Source organism: Bombus pyrosoma, linkage group LG1, assembly GCF_014825855.1.
Source record: "Bombus pyrosoma isolate SC7728 linkage group LG1, ASM1482585v1, whole genome shotgun sequence".
Lineage (NCBI taxonomy): Eukaryota > Metazoa > Arthropoda > Insecta > Hymenoptera > Apidae > Bombus > Bombus pyrosoma.
Window position 1 is genome coordinate 69,980 of NC_057770.1, and position 21,754 is coordinate 91,733.

The 21,754-nt window shown below is 51.6% G+C and overlaps 2 protein-coding genes across 10 annotated transcripts in view; one reads left to right on the plus strand and one right to left on the minus strand.

Moving 5' to 3' along the window:
- LOC122566558 (protein Wnt-6-like) overlaps positions 1-21,754 on the minus strand; it is a 71,959-nt gene that overhangs the window by 27,680 nt on the left and 22,525 nt on the right. The window lies entirely within an intron of this gene.
- On the plus strand, positions 6-21,041 carry LOC122566601 (protein Wnt-10b-like). Its single transcript, XM_043724118.1, has 4 exons — positions 6-11,197; positions 14,564-14,817; positions 18,700-18,983; positions 19,632-21,041. Exons 1-4 carry the CDS (start codon positions 11,091-11,093, stop codon positions 20,196-20,198), a joined length of 1,212 nt encoding a protein of 403 aa, XP_043580053.1. The 5' UTR covers positions 6-11,090; the 3' UTR covers positions 20,199-21,041.

Consider the following 21,754-nt stretch of genomic DNA (forward strand, 5'->3'; position numbering starts at 1 on the left):
AGCGGACAGAAGAATCATTCGGTCGATTATAAGATAATGCTGGTTCAGCGGATGGAAAAAAAAAGAGTGATCGAGCAAGCGAGGAAGCGAGAAAGAAAGAGAGAGAGGGAGAGAGAGACAGAGAGACAGACAGAGAGAGGATAGAGGGCGGGGAAAAGAAGAGACGGGGAGAGAAAGCTCCACCTTTAGAAACGATCGTTAGATGTTCCGAGGAAGCCGCAACGCTGGTGAAAGAGAAAATAGGCGATGCAAGGAGAAGATCCAGGGGAATAACAGAGAGAAACCGAGAGAAAAATAGAAAGGATCCGTGGGGATCGGCTTCATTCATGAAATCCTTTATCTCGCTGGATTTCGACGAAAATTGGTTCCCACAGGACGGGAGACAATGAGAAACATCTTTTACGACTGCATACCCGTAGGTGGCCAACTCATTGTGAGCTTTAAGGTTGCATTACACGCAGCGTTCGAGCGATCTCGCGCGAGAACAGCTTCGTCATAGGTGCTTGCTTTCGTCTCTTTGTTTTTTCTCTTCGAATCTATGATTCGGCTGTTTTGCGACCTCTAGCCGAGAGAAGATTGAGTTATCGAATTCCTCCGTAATCTTTCAGGGAAGAACGTTCCCCCTGAAGGGACGCCCATTCTGCACCTATTAGCCAGCTTTCCGCAGTCACGACGTCATTACCCGCGATAAGTAGAAACTTGGAAACGTACTTTCTTGCTCATCTAGAAGGTGGTAGCGTGGGAAAGGGTCAAACGTCGTGGCCGCGACGAATCGCAAATTGGTCCGATTCGCGGGCAATCGATTTGCCGCAACATACCCGATGCATGGCGAAATAGAAAATCTGCACAGCACCGCTCGATTATCGCGACATCGTGGCTTGCGCCGTACGCGTCGGAACAGACGAACGAAACTCGCTTTGATTTAAGTACTCGGCAACGCTTAACGCGCGCCGTCTCCGTTCCTTCTTTTCCTTTCTCCGTCTCGGGCACCGACAAACGCTATGCCAGTTTGTAAAACTAATCCGTACGTTCGATATCGTCCCGTGTAACAGGTATCGTTCGTCATTCGTCGACTTAGGTACGAGATATCGCGCATTAAATCCTCCTGTCCCGGCAGCTGCTGCGAGAGCCAGCGATAAATATAGTTACGAGCTAAAATCGCTCATTAATTATGTACACAAATTCATATATCCGAATCTGCCACCCGTATAAGCGTAACGAAGTCGACTTGGGCGGTGGTGAAAACGTCGCTGGACAGCGAACGCCAAAGCAAAGTAGAAGAACAAGAGGAAGAGAGACGGAGCAACGACTACCCGCACAAATGAGTATTTATGAGCCCGCCACGGCTCTATATTATGCCTCATTTTGCCGGAGGATCGATTAGCTCTAATCGAGATGTACAAACAAAACGTTAATAAACGTTGCTCGTTTCTCGTCCCTCTTGACTTCTTTCGCGAAAGCCTGTACCAGGCAACAGACGGCGAAAAGAGAGAGAAGGGGAGCTAGAAAGAAATTAACCGGCTCTCGGATCGAGCGTGTGCTCGCGCGTACGTATAGGTATTCCCCGTGTGTGCTCACTGGCCGTCGCAAGCACGTGACACGTGTTTCTCGCACGTGCTGCACGCACGTGTACGTGTACGTGAGTTCGAGAGCGCCTCACGATTAAGTATCGATTAGTCTGCGCGCGAACGTTCGAACGACGCGACTTCCGACCAACCCTTTCATCTCGAATAAACCGCCGCGTGACGAGAAAGCAACAACGTTTTGCAGAGGCGCGAACGAATCCGCGTCTAAATTTTCGATAGCTAATGCGCGTAACTGTGACGCGAGATTCGATAATGGACGATGAAAAAGTACGAAGGAATACGTTTAACGAGACGCGACAAAAAGGAAAAGAAAAGGAACGACAAGGTTCGCGAAGAAATCGCGCACGCAGACCGATTCGCGCAAAACCTGCGTTATATCGTTGTAATCGATGCAAGTGCAACGAATGGATCGCGATAAATCCTGGGACGAGTCCCCTGGGACTCAACGGGTGGTTGGAACGTCGATCGAGAAATCGTGAATCTCGATCGACAGCGAGCGGCCTGCGAAGAAACGCGTAAGTCTGGTTGTCCACGTAGATCGGCGGGTGGTCTCGCGTCCGATTCGCTGAAATCGCGAAAGAGGAACAACGACTCGTGCGGTTTACGACTCGCGGAGATGAACACGCGTCTCGCGATAAGCAGCCAGCGATCGGCTGTTACAACGTTACGCGTCACTCGGCGAACCGCCGTGGCGTTTCAACGTTGATACTTTGAATAACGGATTAACCGGCAACAGAAATCTGTCCGCGATGAAATCACGGTAGGGCGAGACGACGGACCTACCGCGCGCCACTTTGATACTCCTCTCGATCTTTCGTGGCACTGGCTACGATCCGATCGACTCTCACCGATCGCATCGAACGGCCCTCGGATAATAGAGCCGCATCATCGTATTTAATAATCGTACAATGGTCGACGCGAACCGATAAGATCGCGATCGTTTCGGTAGACGGGTGAAGGCTCGATAAGCCGTTCGGCCCGTAATAACGCAATTAACACTTCTTTGTTCGATCAATTTTCATCAGCTTGTCTTCGCGGCTGGTCGCGAATCGAAAAAGGTTCACGCAGAGAAAGGGATACCCCCGTCTTCCGACGCGAGTCCCGCGCACCGTGTTCGCGTTCGCGTTCACCTTCCCTTACCCAATCGCTGACGTTCGCCTTTCCCGATCTTCCACGATAGCGGCATAAAAACGCGCATCGCTGGGATCTCCGGCCAAACGCTGCATCGTCGCGTTGTCCAGCCAAATATAAAGTATCTATATTATATTAACTAATATATATTTCTCTTTGTAATTCTCGGACACCACGAAGTGGTCGATAGACCGGCTCGAAGCCGGGGCTCGGGTTGATTACGATCGTTTACGACCGGTAAATCATTCGCCGACTCTCTTTACTTTTTTCTCTTTATTCGCGAAACGTCACGATAGCCCTAATCGTTGAAACCGGTAGTAAAACGATCGTTACTAGTCGCGACAAAGAAACCGCCACCTTCCAGAACAAACGAGCCAATAAACTCGTTTTATCGGTCCCCCTTCCTTCCGTTTTACTCGACGTTCCTTTGAAACCTCTTGCGTACCCCTTCGTTGCGTATTTAACATACCAACTAAATGCAGACAACGCTACAGATACTAAGAGAAACAACGGGATTCAAAGGGTACAAGTGGGGCGGAGGGAGAGTAGGGTTAAAGGAAAGGAACGCGTTTCTTCGACGATCTCGGCGTGGGTGTCGAGATCCTAATCGGATCTGGCTGCGAGTAGAACATCGACGATTAGGCTTCCTCCTGCTCGATCTTGGGACACGCTTGTATCACCGATTCTCATCGTTCTAATTCAAATTATACACGTATCCCTTTGGCCGTCGCCCTCCTAATTGAAACTTCGATAAAACGACCAGGAAATAATATGATATAATCGACGAAAGAGTAATCTGTAGTCACGAAGCGGTAATCGAAAGACACAAGAATCGCCGACTGACTGAATAGGTAGAGAAGGAAGGAAACTGTCCGATCTATAGGATCGAGCCGGAGCTATATACATGTATACATACATACATACGTAGATATATATGCATGGCAAGATAGCTTCGCATCTAAAGGGAGTGTGAGATCCGACAGCTTCGGAGGTGGCAATGAGCCTGGGTCCCGCCTGCCGCCACACCCACGCGCATATATCTTATTTTCCCTCTTTATTTATTCGAATTGCCGTTGGTCGAGGGCCACTCTTCGAATCCCCATGGCTCCTTTGCCATAATAGGCGAGCATGGTGGCCCATCGCCTCTCTGGCCTTCCCTCGATCACTCTGGCTACCATTCCTCATCCGTGGATGCTCCTTATTTTCAGCTACGCCATTTCCTATCCCTCCGACTACCTCCGCTGAAATGCTCGAACCTCGTGCGAGCCACCGCCTTTCTTCGCATACACTGTCGTTCAAAATTCCTTCGCGTTCGTCGATAATCAAAGATCGCTTTGTGCGAAAAACATCCGTCCAGTGGAACGTAGCTCGTTACGCGCGTCCAGGCCGAGGTACAAACGACGAGAACAATGGGAAACTCGGAAGCGATCTCTTCTCATCGAGATCCTCTTATCCTCTTAAGTCATTACGCTGAATCGACGTGTATCGGCCTCTGGACGTACCCGGCCACAACGAAGTACTCTGTTCCGTATCGAAAGCGGCATTGTCCGCGAGACGAGCCGGTGCAAAAGAAGCAACACCGGGCAACGTTTTGCGAAAGGTTGGAAAACCGAAGCCGATAGTTGCCGTATTTTCTAGTTGCTGCTTGGGTAAAACTTCTTTGAAGTGTCGGGACATTTTACAGATGCGTGCATCTGGATACGCACGAGAGCACAGGGAACAAACGAGTTCTTTTCGAGTTTTTCAGCGAGATGCGAGCAAGCACAGGCTCGTACTGGCGAATAATAAACAGTTGGAACGCCTATGATCCTCGAAAGCAGATTATCCGGGAGCTACTTTTAGCCGGCAAATCGATCATGCCCGAACGCACTTCAACAAGTGGCTTTTAACAGAAACGATAGCCGATCATCCGCGTTCGGTATCTCTTGGTTGATCGTGCGATCGAGCGTTACCATTTTGAAACGGATATCTTTTTGGCCGGCGCTGCTGCTCATCCTGCAATAGCTTCGAAATCGCGCCAGCGAAAAATACCGAGAAGATCCTTTCTTCGGGGGCTGGACGATCCTCCCGTCCCTGTTCGGCACGCATCGTTTCCGAAGAAAGAAGAACGTCTCTCGATCGACAGCCGTTCAACGACGCGTTTCGTACTCGAATGAATGGGCTGCCCTTTCACGTCGGCCGTTTTACGCGCCTTCGTCCGAGATCGTGATCGCGAAACCCATTCCTACCGGTTCTCCAGTCCACGATCCACTCCGGCGAATGGAGTAGCGCGGGAATCTGGGTCAAACGAGGAGTCGCGATCGAACGAAATCGTTCGTTCCCGGGACGGTGGACGCGCCGCGCCGCGCCGCTTCGCTCTCCCCGGGAACACCTCTTCGATTCTTTTCCGGTCGGTTCCCCGCATCACTGCGGACGTACCTTTTCATCGTACGCGTTCCTCCACGGTACGCTCCGTACCGAAATAATCGCAAAGAACAAGGCAACGAGCTCGTTAAAAGGATGGGGGCGTGACGACGACGTGCACGCACCTTTCTCTCTTCTTTCTTCTATGGAACGTGGGTGTTGCGCTCACTTGACGCACCGTTCTACGACATAATACTTAATGACGGGGCCGGTCGAGCATCCAGTAAATTCGTCCTCGGATGCGTTCGTCAAAGCGCACAATGTTCGTCCTTAAACGCAATAGGAAGTAGGGCGTTCAGACGAGTTCGACTTTCCTTCCTTCTACCGTGTTCCTTTTCGACCTGCCTTCTCTCTCTCTCTTTTTTCCTCTCTCTCTCTCTCTCTGTCTCTCCCTCTTCTTATTCTTCTTCCCTTTTTAATATCGCTTCCATAAATGTATCGCGTTACCTTTACAAACCTACGCTCGAATCATTGTCGTGGTTGTTCGACAAACACGCATTCTTTCGGCCGAGAAAAATAGCTGGTTAATTATATCATAGTTATTGTAAAGCAGGCTGCGAAGGGTACAATGCAACCCCCGAGAAGCTTTCGGCGTTCACCCGGCAGGAATGCATATTATTAAAACATTCCGGACAGTTCTCTGTCTCGGCTCCCACAGCTTCCACCGTTTCCATGGTGAGCGGATCGCTGGAATTGCTAGGCTTCTCTCGCGCCGACACGGCGTATCTTTTAATCGGGTCCGGCTACGCTCTCGTTTCGAACCGATCCATAGCGAACAATGAACGCGCCGTTTATAGTTGGCGCGATCGTCGGCTCGTGATGGCAAAACGATAAGTCGCGCGGCTTTCTCCGCGCTTCTCGTTAGGGATTTCTCGCTCGGTTAACCGATCGACGTCTCAATCAATCGAGAATCGAAAAAGACCTGGGCCTCGCCTCGTCTCGTCTCGTCTCGTCTCGTCTCGTCTCGTCTCGTCCCGTCTCGTCTCGTCTCGTGGAAACGAGTCGTGACACGCCGTACGGGAATCGATCGATTATCACGCTCGAAACGTGATCGTTTTTCTGGCACGAAAAGCGAAGCGAAACGCGTCTCTGACGAGTCAGCCGGACCGCGTTTGTAAAATCGGTCGAAAGGGGGGAAACTAATTACAACAGAGAGGAGGTCGACCAGTCGAACTAGACGCGCGAGACTGTTGAGAAAGAAAACGGGATAAGTGCGTGATACCCTTTGCGGTGACAGATAATTCGTTTATCGGGATTTTCATACCTCCAAGGGGCTGACACGAGCGAGAGCGTGACACGCGAACGACGCTCGACCAGACGGTAGTTCTCTTTCCGCCAACGTTACGCTCGAATCGCAGTACCCAACGTACGTGAAATCAAATACGACGAAACTCATAAATAGACGCGTTCTTGCGCAAAGCGGAGCAACGAGAGAGCCGAGTTAAATAGGGGGGAAAAAACAGAAGAAAAAGAAAGAGGAAGAAAGAACGCGGAGCAGAGAGAGAAAGTGAGAGAGGGTTTGTACCCCTTTTTGAACGCCGGCCAATTAGGCTTCCGAGCAGCAGTGCACCAGGGCGCATTGCACGGCGATAGGATGATCGAGTGGTTCGATGGTATCGCCGCTCGCGTGCCAAGATCATGGTCAGGACACTCGATAGTCCGATAAGTAATGCACCCAGATAGGATGACAGAGGGTACACGTTGAAAAGGAGAGGGAGAACGATTCAAGAAGAGAGAGAGAAGTCGGCGAAAGCGGAGGAACGGAGAAGGAGGAGAAACTCCTCTGGAAGCACGAACGATCTTATCGCAGTGAGGTACCTGGCTCGGCAATGAGCGTCCACTACCAAACGAATGGAACGTGGTCGTTGGCTCTTGCGTGCAAGAACAAAAAGAATCGGATCGCTCATCGGCCCGCGTGCCCCGACAAACACTTTTCAACGATATCGCTCGCCGAGAAGTGCGCGACTGCCTCGACTACGAAATTCATTTACTTGGAGAACGTCGAGTTGCCTTTGAGCGAACGAGGCATTCGAGACGGACTTTCCTTTTCCCTCAACTACGATTCCGATTCCCCCAAGATCGAACGAGACGTCCGATCTTCGCCGTGGTTTCTAACTCGCTACGGCTAAAGACTATCGTGGCGCGCGAAATCGCGCGAGTTTCGTTGAATCACCGTTATCTTCTTAGGCGGACGAATGACGAGCGAACAAACGGCAGAGTACCGTACGAGATAAAACAGGAAAACCGATACGATAGTTAGAGAGGTTCACGCTCGCCGACGTTTCTCGTTTCTCGTTCGATCGCGAAGCGGCGCGTTCCCGTTTATCGCGGACGAACATGAATTCTAATTAGACAGAGGTAAATCGCGGCACGAGCATCGTCAAACGAGTTCCATGCGTTTCGATCCGCGTTTCTGGCGATCCTCTGGAGACCCCGACCGAGTACGCTTTGATTCAGGATGTCGTTTGATCTTCGACCACGTGGCACGTTGGGGTAACTATGCCGGAGCAACGTGAACGGGGTCGTTGCGACTAATTGCCAGCTCAGCGACCACGTCCGTGAAATCTGCTCTTCGACTGACACGATCGAACCGAAGGAACGATAGAGGAAAAAGGACAAAGGGCTGGTCAAAGGTGGAACGGAGGGGAAGGGAAACGTGGATCCAAGGGGGAGTCGAGAGTTTGCCTCACTTCGTCCCTTGTAATCGCGAAACCGAGACGAATGTTCGTTCGTCGACCGTTCTATCGAAAGCCTGGCTAATTGGCTGCGAACGAAGAATTGGCCGCGATGGCCAGCCGAGCCGGTAAAAGTAGGTGAAACGTAGGAGTCCGCGCGTCGCTAATTTCCTTTCATTTGGATACGGGGTGCACGGACGATGCACGAGTGGATTTCGCTTCCGTCGAGGAAGTAACTAGAAGTATTTTAGCGACGAAGGAACGGCGCAACCCCTGCGCGCGATTCAGCGGAATGTGCGCGCGCGTAACAGAATTGCACGGAAACGAGCGAAGAACGGGAGGGAAACAAACGACAGGGTTGAGTAGGCGGAAAGCGGAGTCGGGGAACGAGATAAACCTCAATTATGCCGATTGAGCATCCTCCAAGGGATGCCAGGTAGGGGAAGTTCGCTCCTCCTACTTTTCCTGCCACGTGATCAAGGGCAACCTCCCTTTCTTCTTTCCTTCCTTCCTTCCTTCCTTCCTTCCGTCCTGTCTTCCGCTCTTTCTCCTTCTTCTTCCTTCATCTTGGCAAAGGAGGAACAGAAGTGTGGCGTTCGGTCGTTGGAGCGCGCGTAATTCCCAACGAACGTTCGCAGATGAATCGTCGCAGCGGACACGGTTGTGAATCATCATCGCGAAGGAACGACTTTAACGATCGATTTCGCGAACCAACGGATGTGGCGGCGGTGTGAGAAAGAGAGGAAGTGGCAAGGTGTAAAACAATCGGATCGTCGACGCGAAATACCTGTTGGTCCGCGAAGAGGCGTTTTCAGGCAATCGTTCGAGAAAGAGGGAAAGAGGGCAAGAGAGAGGGCAGTGGGAGGAAGAGGAACGAAGAGAGAAAAGAGACGTAAAGAGAATCGGAGGGAAAAAGATGGTCGAAAGTGGGAGGAAAGAGAGGGAGATGCAGAAGCAGCCTACGGGCTCTCCTCCGTTTGACCATCTCATTCTATTTCTTTCTCAGGTTCTCCGTCCATCTCTGGTTCGTTCTGCGCTCCGTCTCGGTTCGTCTCTGTCGATGTCGGTCCCTCGGTCTCGCGCGTCTTTCCATCTCCGTTGGTAGTTTCACTTGCGATCGTGCGTCCTCGTCTCTCGGTTTGAATCTCAGGGTGGTGGCCGACGGTAGTGGTGGTCGTGTCTAGATGGTGGTGGTTATGGTGGGGGGGTAGTTGGTTTCTTCGTGCCTACCGCTCCCTATCTCTCCTTTCTCTCCCTATGGGAGGGCGAGGAGGGCCCCCGTAGCCGCGCACTGCGCACCGAGTTCATCATAGACAGACCGATCTCCCTGACAGCTCCTCGTCGGGCTTGAACGGAGGTGGAATCATCAGATTCTGTCCATCTCTTCTTTGGCTCGCAGTAGCGTGTCGGGATAACGAACGCAGGAACACAGGGACAACGAAAGTGCGTGGTCCTGCGTGGTCTCTTTCTCGCGAATCTTCGGCCATCGCGCTCGCTATCGCGGTCCGGTCTCGGTTTATCGAGCAGCCCTTCTCCCTCTCTTCGATCTCCAAGGTTTCACCCTTCGTTACTCCTTTCCATCGACGCTCTTCTTCCCTTCCTCTCCTTCTTCGCCGCGTTCGCGCGGACCCCGCGTCTCTTTTTTTCCATTTCCTTTTTATCGCATACCACGTCCTTCCGCTCTTTCCACCCCTTCTCGTTTCTCTTTTTCTCGGCTCCTCTCGACCTCGCCACTCTTTTTCGCGTTAATCCGCGCGCCGGTGACCGTTTCTCCGATTCCAAGCGACACCGTCGTCGAAGCAACGTTCCTTCGCCTCGGAACATATCAACGCGACGGCCGATCGTTGGACGACACGCGCGCGCTCGGTATCCTGCCCGGTATCGTGCTCGGTGCCGTCGTCGTCGTCGTCGTCGTCGTCGTCGTCGTCGTCGTCGTTGTCATCGTTGTCATCGTCGTTGTCGTCGCCGTCGTCATCGCTGCCGCATAAAGCGACCACGGGAAGTTTGCTATTCGACTGTTTACACGGACGAAACGATAGCCACGGTGGTACGCGCGCGAGTAAGAGAAAGAGAGAACGAACCAGACCAACGGTGGAAGAGGAAAGCAAGCCGAAGGAGGGGGATGTGTGCGTGGGAGGAGAAAGAGATCCCGGAGGGCGACTTTTCTTTTATTTGAGCTTGACACTTCGCCGTGAACGCGCGCACACACCGGAAGTACCGAACCGCCGTCGGTCTTCTTCTTTTTCTTCGGCACGTTCGCGCGTCCGGTCCACGCCTCGACAACACCGAGCCCGAATCGAGAGATCGGACACAACATCTCGAAGAAACGCGGATCCGCATAACAGAACTAGTACTCGACATTGTGGAGGGTGCGAGCATCACTGACAGGATGCCACGATACGTGAGAGCGAGCGCGGCGAACAAGGGTGTCGCGACGGGCGTTTTCGTCGTCGGCCGAGGATAAACGGTTCTTCGTCGTTCTTCCTTCGGATCCGGAAGTGTCCTCTCGTTTCGTGGGATGTGAAATATCCACGGGGCCAGATCGATCGCGGAAAAGGGAGTTACGCTAACATGTTTAATCTCGACGACGTATCGGTGGTACGTTCGCGACGATCGCAACAGCAGTGTCAGTGAAGTACGCGAACGAGAACTCGCCGAAGCAACTCGGAAGACGAAACAGACAAGGTATTTTCGTGTTTCGATCGATACCAACAGTATTTTTTCTCCAAAGACAAGAAAGAAGAAGCAACGACGTTCGTAGACCAAAGGTGATCGACTATCGTACCTCGAGAATCAGAGCGAAAACTACTTCCGGTAGCGGAGAAACCAAGGAACGGAAAAGAGAGGAGAAGGAAAAGAAAGGACGAAGAGAACGGGGTGAAAATCTACGGTGGTCGGTCGACGAACCGTTCGATCGTCATCGAGGATATTGTCCCGGGGTAGTTTTCGGAGCGACCCCTCGAAGCGGCGAAGCTGGAAGCTCTCGAATCGTACGGAACGTCAAAGCAGAAGCGCCGGTGCCCGGGGCGAGGAGGAGTCCTCGACGCGTGCCAGGCTGCTGATCACAGGCACCGCGCCAGAGACGGGAGACGAAGAGTAGGAGAGGGATTCGAAAAAAAACCGTACAGAAACAGAGGAAAAGAAAGAAAGAGAGACGGCATAGTCGTCTCTCGAGCGAGGGGTTCTTCCGTTCGGGTGCTAGGGGTGTGCAGCCTTGGACGAGGGGTCGCACTCGACTCTTTTAAAGTGGGCAAACCGCGCAAAGAATAAGAGACGTCCTCGGGGCGATGACAGGATGCCTCCTTCTCGATCAGGACGCGTCTACGAAGGACCACCGTCTAGGATCGCCATTAGAATCGGACCCACCATTGCCCTGTTGCTGATTCTCTTCGAGAATCGTCGGTAAGTGAAGCCTGCGCCGAAATTCGTCCCCTTTATCTTATCCTGCTTGATTTGTTATTATAATCATCGTACCGCGTGTTCGACTCGCGAACAAGATCATTTCCGTTCGATATCTTGTATCGTCCCGTCGAGGTTTCAGCTTCGATCGAGAATATTTATTTATTTTAGACCGGGCCACGGTCATCGTATACCGCATACCGCAGCAAGATAAATTGGACGTTGAACACAGATGCGAATCTGTCTTTGATCTCGCGAAACTCGCCCGCTGCCCTTACCTCTCCTGTGTGATACACGATAGAGTCATCGCTGTGAATCGTATTTACTTTGAGAACAAAAGAGGTGTGAAACGACAAAAGTAAGTGCTACGAGATGTCGAAGAGAAGGAAAAAAAGAACGGAGGGATAAAGGAGACGATAATTCGAGACGGTCGCGTACAATCGGTTGGTAAGAATCGACAAACCCGGTGGCAACGCGACTCCGATTTCATCCTCCTGCTTGTTCTCTCCGCTCCTCTTCTCTTTCCATCTCTTACAGAAAAAATCTGTCAATAGAGACGCTTCGTCTGGACGGCGGTCGCATCGACGGTTCGGAACGGAGTACAATGACGGAGTGCAAATAGGCCCTTTCAAGCAGCTCCGTGCCACGAACAACGAACGATCCCGCTGCGATCTTCATTATACCTCTTCGATACTGGCTGGCACTGTGTCGAACGTCTTGCACGCTCTAATCGAATCTTTCTTTGGCCAAAGGGGCGCTCGGTGGTCGGTTCGTTTCGCGTGACCAACATCCTTTAAACGAACAGCGAAGGAAATCGGCCATTTTCCGGAACGCGGAGTTAAACGCGGAGGATAGTTCCAGGAATCGCGATAAATTCCTTCGCCGGTTACTTCCAAGAATACGATTCGCTCTTGTCCTCGGTACACGAAACGACAAACATTCTCCACTATCTGTGACAATGTTGTGTCTTTGAGATAGAAGTGCCTACAGGCGTAGGTACGGCGCGGTCCGACCACTACGAAGCGTCCGGCGTACTCTCCTTCGTGCCCACGCGGCTTCTCGTAAATAATTACAAACAGCATCCGGGAACAAGGCCGTACGTGCACCGACACGCTGCTCGCATGCACGCGCGTAGATATAGGTACGCGTGCGCTTCGACGTATTTACGGAACGGCATTGAATTACGGCATCGCGAATAATTCCCGTGATGTAATGCCCGATAAACCAGTTTGCGCGACACGGCCGCTAAACACTCAGTCGCTGTTACACCAATTTCCCTCCGACACCGTATAGAATACGTCTCCCCTCGTCCCTTTCGTCCATTCAGTCTGCATCCTCTCGACGCACTTTTGCCGTCTTTCGCCGATGTCGCTTGGACGCGGCTTCCGAACCGGCGATCGACCGAAAACATCGGGACGCGATACGACCAACCGGTGGAAGCGACCCATTCGCTTCGCGCGAAAATAAGACAAGCAAAGCGATTCGATATCTACCGCAGGAATTCTCGCGAGTCACTCGTAACGAGTTCTCTCTCCGCGGGTATACCTCCATTAAACGCGAAATTCCGTTCCGTGATTCTCTCTCCATGCCCCTCTCGCTCTTTCTCTCGTCCGTTTCCTTGCAAACAAGTTAAATAAAACACGTGCATCACCGACGCCATCTTGGATTCTTCGGCGACCCCTTGGATCATTGCAAAAATGCAGGACGCGCTCTCGCGTCTTCGACCTTTGATTTGCTCGACGATTTCCCACGATCCAAAGATATGAACCGAGGGAGATCAGCCTCTCTCTCTCCCTTATTACATATTTCCTCGATACGTACGCGCGTACCATACGTACGATACGTACGCCGCGAGCCGAAAGATAAAAGTCCAAAGTCCTATTTGTTTTCCCGTGCGACGACACGGGCGAAAAAGAGGAAGGGTAAAAATGAGAAACAACAAAGGAGTAATGGAGAGGAAAGGTAACGGGAGGAATCCCTGGACTCGGTCAGACTGGCACAGGTACGCGATGTCTTTGGTAATTTGTTTCGAGAAGTAAAGATCATTAATCTGCTTTCGGTAGATCATCAATAGCGCGAAAGATAACAGCGATGCAACGGTGTATCGGTAATGGGAGCCCTCAATAACCTCTGCGACCCTAAAATCTCGGTCTTCCTCCACCGTCCTTTCCCACACTACGTAGAAACCGAGCTGCCAGGACCTTCTCCTCGCCACCGACAACACACCACCACCACAGCCACCACCTTCGCCGCATCGTCCGCATCCTCTGGATACGTTCTTCCTTTTTCTTTTGTCCTCCGAGATCCCTTTATACCTCTCTTTTCTCTCTTTTCCACGTTCGCGCGGGTGCTATACACAGCTTTTACTTTAGGAGAAGCTCGTCGACTAATTTGTACCCGCAGATAACCGACCCACCGAGAATCTTGCACCCGTCCGTGACATCCTTCCAGACTCCGAAAGACGCCGAAAATCCCTCCGCAAAAAAATTGACCACATCGACCGGTCACCAACGAATAAACCGACTCCGCGACGTACAGCTAAATCTCTTCTTCCGTCGCTGCAACGGGACGCGTTATCGTCCTCGTTCCTCGCCGAACGAAGATTCGACGAAACGTCGCGCCTCTCTCCATCGACTTTGCGCGTTCCAAAATACACGCGATACATCCCATTTGGTCGCATTTCACGTGGAAATTAATTAACATCGGGTGTATTTGGTAACGCCAAACACCGCTAGATAGAAGCTAACGCTTAAGATAAGCGTTTAAGAGCTGTTCTTTCGAGATACGAATGGCGTTATCGCGACGATGCGAAAGGACACAGAACGAATGGGGGCTGGAAAAAGGGTAGCAACCGGAACGACCGATACGAGGTAGGGATACGAACCATGAAAAAGACGAGCAGATATTCGGCTGGTTCTTTGGTAGCTATCTGCATCTTTGACCCCGGCCTCGTAAAATTGTCTAATGGAAAGCAGACGACGAGTGCTAGATGCACGCGAGTACGTATTAAAGCGCGAGCGCGGTGCAACGAACTCGGTCCGAAAGGATATCGGCGCAAAGCGGTTGTAGAATAATTTTACGTTTGGGCTACTTAAAGGCAGAGTTCGATTAATCAACGATGAATCCAAAAGCAGCCGCGTTCACGATCGGCAATTCGATAACAGAGGTGAACACGTGGTAACACAGTTGCAGAGAGCGAAACGAGGGATCGAAAGAAGATTGCGGCGTGCCATAAGTACGAGGAATGCCTTCGGCTAAATTCCCTGGAAGCAGAATCACTCAAAGGATCGTGCGCGACCGCATTCACGAAAAACCGACCATATCCGCGCGAATTCGAATTTAATTGGTAAATTTACGTTTGATTTGCAGCGCAACCTGCTTAATGAGCAACTCCGTAGACGATTGGGTGAGCGGCGATGCCGTCGTCTGCAACGGTATTCCAGGAGTGACGAAGGAGCAACGCGAGCTATGCAACAGAAATCCGGACGTGACGGTGGCTGCGATCAAAGGTCTGCAAATGGCGATAGACGAGTGTCAGCATCAGTTCATGTGGCACAGGTGGAACTGTTCGACCCTGACGCCTAGAATCCGAACACAGCAGAGCAGCGTACTCTTTCAGAGAGGTAAGAGAGAAGCGGGATCGCGAGCGCGCGCGTGATACACAACGACGAAACGTCGCACGACCTAAAAAAAAAAAGTTTAAATGGCCGCGAACATAGGTGAAGCACGGTCTCTCTTACTCGGAGCGGATCGAGCCTCGGAAACCGGGGAAAAGGTGAAATCTTTTACGACGTCGTTGACGTCGACGAACCGGCGTAGGCGAGAGACGGACATGCTTCCTTAAATCAGAATACGGTGTGTGTGCCTTGGTTGCGACCAGCTCCGAGAACCTGTCCCAAATCCACAAGCGGGAGCAGGAGAAGAGACCGGCCGAGACGAGAAGAAAAGAGATTGCCCCTCGACTGTCCTATTCCAGTGTGACATATAAATTCGTCGTGGCGCGTACGTGCGTCGAAAGAGGAAACATATATCGTGTCGGACGAGTGCGCGAGAGCGCGACATCGAGCGCACCTGACCTGAAAGCTTAAGATCGTCCGCAGCCACGATCTCGGTGCCCGCCACGTCTGTCTTCTCGTTATCTGTCTCCGTGGATCGGTACACCTTTTTTTGCTCACCGGTCAACAAAAGGTGTCGATTCCACAACTTTTTCCGGAGTTATTTCAAACGACGCGACGACTCGAGACGCGTGTTGACTCGCGCTCGATCCCCAATTTTCAAAGTTTCGACGAAAGAAAGTCGACGCGAAGCTCGAAGTGCTCTTACGATCGTTGGTCGGCTAGCGGGCCAATTTTCGAGGAAAGACCGAAGGAGGTCGATCGTCGTTCGAGTTCGACTTCGAAGTCAGAGGGCAGCAGCTTCCGAGAAACGGCCCGTACTTCGCCATTACCAACGGTTCCAGCTTTTTAAGAAACGACATCGGTGGCCAGGTGAGGGCCCGCGGTCGTTCGAGAAATCCACCGTGTCAAATTCGTGCTGGCTACGTATCTCGAAGAGAACGCGCGTCGTTAAATCTCTCGGACACGGTCCTCCCGTTGCTTCTTCTTTCATCCTCTCGACTCCAGCTCGCCCCTTTGCCTCTCTCTTCGCCTCCTCTCTCTCTCTATCTATATATCTTTCTCTCTCTCTCTCTCTCTCTCGTCCTGTCCTTCGGCACGTCTCACTTTTGCCACGTATTCGTTAAACCCCGGCAAAACGACTTAATGTATTATGAAATGTACACGAAACGGTCCTCTTCTTTCTCTTCTTCCGTCCCAGAGGCCTTCTTCTGACCCACAGGCCCACACAAGGCGCGCTACGCACCGTTCGCTTGCTCGCCAGAAACAGCAACGTTATTTACAATCCGAAATACGGCAAGATCGTCTCGAAACGAGGTCTAAATTTTGTCAATCTGTTCGACGAAATTTCGTTTCTCCAACCGAGACATTTGACAAATTTTTACGATTCGGATGGCTATAGCGAAAACGTAAAGTCTCGCCTGTCTCGAGTATAATCGAGCATAAAAAGCTACGGATCGTTGATGTTAAGGTCAAAAGAATACGAGTCGAGAGTTGGTAAGCGATGGGTTAAGGCAAGCGTTAAAGTCGAAACGACGCGACGAAGAGGAAGGCACACGCTCCCGTAAACATTACCGAGTGCGCGTACCCGCTACGCTATCTATTGAGTTATCTAAACAGTGATTTGGGCTTGACACAGGGTAGCAGGGTAAGGCCTGTGCGCCATCCGTCACCGCGTGCCTGCGTCAAGAGCCGAAGAGTAAAGAGGCAGCGTGGCCCTCTGTTGTGCACCTCAGCCTCGTTCTCTTCTTCCTTCCACCTCGGCTTCTCCACTGTCCGACACAAGAGACGTACAACTCCCCGTGGAGGATTTATTACGAGTCCCCTGTGCTCCTCTTACCACCGAACAGCACAAGCAGAAGCAACAGCAACGGCAGTTACAGTAGCTGCAGCCCTCCAACAGTTATCTGCATTATAAAACAGTTGCTGCCAATAGCCGTATAAAGCGCAAGCTTTCAGCCACCCCTCCCACCGTGAGTCCATATAAAGAGCTGTTTTCGTTCTCTTTCGACTGGAAAGCCGGTCCTCGCCGAACGAAGAAGGTTATCATCCTTCGAAACGGAGAACGTGATATCCGCCGCAGCGGCAGAATTCGACCGGGGGCCCCTCGATCGTTCTTCGTCGTCAACGTTTCTATCGGAACAACGATCTGGAAAAAAGTCTGCTCGTCGCGTCGTATGCTCGATACTTTGCCTCGGTGTCGACTCTTTAACGTCGCCAGGTTTCGTACGGTCGACGAAGGGCGACGTAATCGAGCACCGGCTGTCCGATCTCGTTCACCGAAACGGATCCGTCCTGTCGGTCGATCGGTCCGTCCACGAATCCGTCGTTCGAAGACGATGCCGCGCCGCGCCGCGCCGCAACATCTTTCGAGGTAAAAGGAGACATTCGCAGAACGTCGAACGAAATCACGACGCAAAGTTTCTCGACTCGTACGATGGTTCCGATGAAACGATCGCTCGTGGACGCGACGCGATCCGATACGACGCGATGCAGGCGAAATTAGAGAGAACCGTTGAAAATCGCGTGGAACTGGACGCGCAGTTTGTTGGCCGGGCCTTGACGCGAGTCGCGTTCGGAACCTGGTCTCGAAACGGAACGGACAAAAGGGCAGCTTGTCGAAGGGGGACGACGTAACGACAGCGCAGTGGCTCATCGGGTGTCGAGAACGAATACCACAAATCCTTTCGAATGTGCCTTTAGCGCGTCTCCCCGGTATCTCGTTCTCATGAATACTGCAAATACCGCCCGGTATTCGCGGATTGGAGTAGCTCTTTCTGGGTCTGAGAGGTGGGGTAGAGTAATGTGTGGGCATTGTCGAACAGTCGAGGAGAAAGGGACAGTTTCGACCGCGTATTCCATACCCACCGGCAGTCGTGTGTCGTATCGTTTGTAAGTTGACAGCCACCATTGCGGTTTGACGATCGGCCATCCGTCAATCCGACTCCAGCGACGCTTCGGAGACGAGAGGCCTTGGAGGCAGCGAAGAAAAAGTGCGTTTAACGTCGCATTACTTATCGAACTGGCCCAACCTAAACCTTTTATTCGTCGATGGACGAATTTCCAAATTCTACCTGCAGGCATCGATCGAAATCCACCTTCAGAATCCTTTCCTCTGTGGTCGAGCTTCGACTTTGCTCGATTTCGTTCGATCTCGTCGATGGTCCAGCGTGTGCGCCGAGCACTAGAAGCTAAAGAAAACGATCGAAAATCGTTCGACTTTGCAGTGAGATCGAACGAGAGTCGAAAGACGAGCGTAAAATCGGTGTAAAACATCGAGAGGTGGAGTGGAAGGCGAGGTGATCGCAGTCAGAGTTTGGCATTGCGTCTTCGGGAACCCCAGCGTGAGATCGTTTATACATGCAGTCAATGAATGCCCGCCGGCCGCCGCTGCTGATGGCCACGCTTTGTTTTGACGGACGGCTGAATAATCTACCTCTGAACTTCGTCTGATGGCTGTCTGTCGGCCGATCCGTCCAACGATCCGTCGAACTCGCTACCGAAGCTCCTTCTACGGAAGCTCGGCTCCACGGTGTCCCGCTGGTTCGCGTTCTCATTGCTCACGGTAGAAGCGACGAACGTGATCGCCGCTGTCGCGTTGCGTATATTACTCTCGTCCGTAGACCGGCGTCACCGTGGACAAGCGGCAATTTGCTAACCGGTCCGCGTGTCTCTCGATCGCGTTCCCCTTCGTTTCCATCGTACACGAAAACCACCGTTCGATATCGAAGGAACGTACGCATTAGGAAAAGGATGATCGATCGTGACTTTAAGCTTCGAACGATCATTTCTAATCACGTTGACCTAATCTCCCATGACAACCGTGATCGCGTCGATACATTACCGACGCGCAAAAGGGAGCATCGAATGAAAAAAGATTGTTGGTTGCAGGTTACAGGGAAACCGCGTTCGCGTTCGCAATTTCCGCAGCTGGGGTGGCGCACAGCGTGGCCCGCGCGTGCAGCATGGGACGGTTGCTCTCCTGCGGATGCGACCCGTCGAGCTACAAGGGTAAGCCGCCTGCCAAGGCCAGGGGCACCCAATGGAAGTGGGGCGGCTGCTCTCACAACCTCGACTACGGCATGGAGTTCTCGAGACAGTTCCTAGATACGCGCGAGAGGGCAGGGGATATACAGTCGATGGTCAATCTCCACAACAATCAAGCTGGCCGCTTGGTAAGCCGTTTGATTAATCTTCCCTTTCATTCTCCCTCTCTCTGTCCTCTGTCATTCGTCTTCCTTCTGCCGGAGTCTTGCTCTCTCGCGATAAATATTTCATTCCGTGACAATATACTTCTTCTCCCGGTATTTTTGTTCGTTCCATCAGGTTCCGCTGATTCTTCGCGTTTTAACGGTGATTCTTGCCTGCTGGTGCTAGAGCAACGCGAAAAGAAAGAAAACGAAGCGGAGAGCGAGAGAGGGAAAAAGAAAGCGATGAATAGGGGTGGAGAGGAGGGGTAGGAGTACAGCCCAGTCCGTTCCTCTCCACTATGCGCCTCTCCACGCTCGGTCTCGCCTCGACGTTATTAAGACGAAGCCCGGGGCTGGACCACCCAGTCGTAGACTCATTAACTGTTTTGTACGCGACACCTCTTTGTTTAAAAGAAATTGCCCCCCTTTCTCTTCAGCCGCTGTTCATGCGACTCTTGGCCATTCCGCGCGTACTCGCTACACCGAACCGCGTTCCGTAACCGTTCGTCGACAGTCGCGACGTACCTTTTTTCCTTCGGTCCTCGTGATTAATTCGTCGTTTAATTCGTCGAGCTTTGCCTCCCCCCATTCCCCCATTATTCGATCACGACACGGCAATCGGTCAAATTTCAGGCGGTGGCGAGCAATATGCAAGTGCGCTGTAAATGCCACGGTATGTCTGGTTCCTGCGAGCTCAAGACCTGCTGGAAAGTGGCGCCGGACTTCCGAATAGTCGGGAAAACGCTCAAGGATCGCTTTCGAAACGCCGTATTAGTCGCGCAGAGCAACGACTTGGGAAGCGTGACCTCTTTGACCAGAGTGAGAGGATCGCGAAGGAGGAGGCCGGATCGCCAGAGGCAAAGGAAACATCGCGGAGGATCGGGCGGCGGCGGTGGCGGCGGCGGAAACGGAGCAGGACGTAAGAGAAGACCGCGAGATCTAGCCAAGCAGCTATTTTACTACCAAAAGTCTCCAAACTTTTGCGAGAGGGATCCAAGCGCGGACATCCCAGGCACCGCAGGTCGGACTTGCAACAAGACCAGTTCCGGTGGAGACGGATGCAGCAGCCTGTGTTGCGGCAGAGGTTACAACGTCGTGAGACAACGACGCGTCGAAAAATGCAGATGCAAGTTTCACTGGTGTTGCTTCGTGCAATGTCAGAACTGTACCGTCGAGGAATGGATCACGGTTTGCAAGTGAACGAACGTTGGCATCTACCTTGCTCTATCGATGATCGAAACTTGGACGGGATCAAACTACCAACGGATTCAATTTTAATACAACTTTGATCGTTGTCTCGTCGTTAAAAATCCCTGTGTTTCTTTGTAGCAGACACCGAAGAGAACGAATTTACAGGTTGATTCGCTTTTGAGACGCGATTTCATGTCAAACGTAAAAACGCGACTCGCGATGCAGAACGGCCGCGATACGAAGATCAGCCGTAACAGACCAATTCGACACCGATTCGGTGACTGTACTTTATTCACGCTTAGTATACTATCGAGACGCGTCGCTTTAACGCCAAGAATTACCGCGGAGTGTTCGTGGCAAAGACAACGGAATAATTGTTCTTAATCGCGCGAAAAATGTAATTTAATCGGTAGATTAAGCGGGCCAATAATTTATTTATAACGTTGCCTCTATTTAATTAGTAGATAATTTGAATATCCACAGCAACTGTAACACCTCCGTCACAGTATTATTAGAAGAAGCAATGTGCGTGTGTAAGATTTGGAATGGATGCGATTGTATACAATTTAATAATGCGCGTACAATAAAGAGTTCCTTTGACCGATAATCGGCCTATTTGTTCCTTTCTTGCGAACGCAACTCGACAGCGAGAAAATCGCGCCGTCGACAACCGACCGATTACCCGCCAATCCTTACACAGAAATCGTTCGAAAACGTAATGTAACCCTTTCGGACTGATTTACAGATGACCGAAGCCTTTTCGATACTTTTATTCTTTGCTCCGATAGATTCGTTCGACCTTCTTTTTCATCGATCGAACGAACGATAAATTGTCCGGTGTTAAAACCTTGGAAAAATCTGTGCCAATCCCACTTACATGCCAAGCGAAAAGACCGTTTCAACGACGTTGCGAAACATCAGACAACAAACGTAGTACGCTCTCTCGATATCGTCTATCTCTCGACCTTCGTTTTCGATTCGTCCCGAATCGCGTGTGATTGCATCGGTAGCTTTGGCTTTTTCGTTTTCAGCCACGAGATTCAAAGGGAGCCACTCTCCTCGCCTTTACGCCGACAACGGCCGCGAATTATCTTTCGCGGTCGCGAATATCGAGCACCCACTCGAACTGAATCGCACAAAGCTGCAATTCAGCGATGGAAAATTAGGTTCTCGAGTCTATAGCCAATGACAGTGATTAGGATTCCGATTAGATTAGCACCGAAATCGGACGAGGCCTTTCCTAATCGTATTTCACGCGGGTCGCTGCTCTCCTCAACGTCGATAGCCGATAATCCAAAGCACTCGTCGTTATAAGTTTGAATAACTTCTCGATCGATCGATAACTTTCATTGCGACGCGAACAGACGATGGGAACAACGTGGAACGTGATTTCCTCGATAATTACGTGAACAAAAAGAAATCTCGAGAAACTGTTTGATCGAGATCAGCGTTTGGTTTGCACTCGCGACGAGACCCACGCGAGAGCCTTGCAAGGAGATGCGTCACGTCGCGTTGCATCGCGCCGTGGCATGACACGTACTCGCATTAACCGCGGCTCCCTTTGA

Coding starts and splice junctions, on each gene's coding strand:
- LOC122566601 (XM_043724118.1), top strand. CDS start 11,091: ATGCCTCCTTCTCGATCAGGACGCGTCTACGAAGGACCACCGTCTAGG. Junction 11,198..14,563: donor ATTCTCTTCGAGAATCGTCG/GTAAGTGAAGCC, acceptor TTTGATTTGCAG/CGCAACCTGCTTAATGAGCA. Junction 14,818..18,699: donor CAGCGTACTCTTTCAGAGAG/GTAAGAGAGAAG, acceptor TGTTGGTTGCAG/GTTACAGGGAAACCGCGTTC.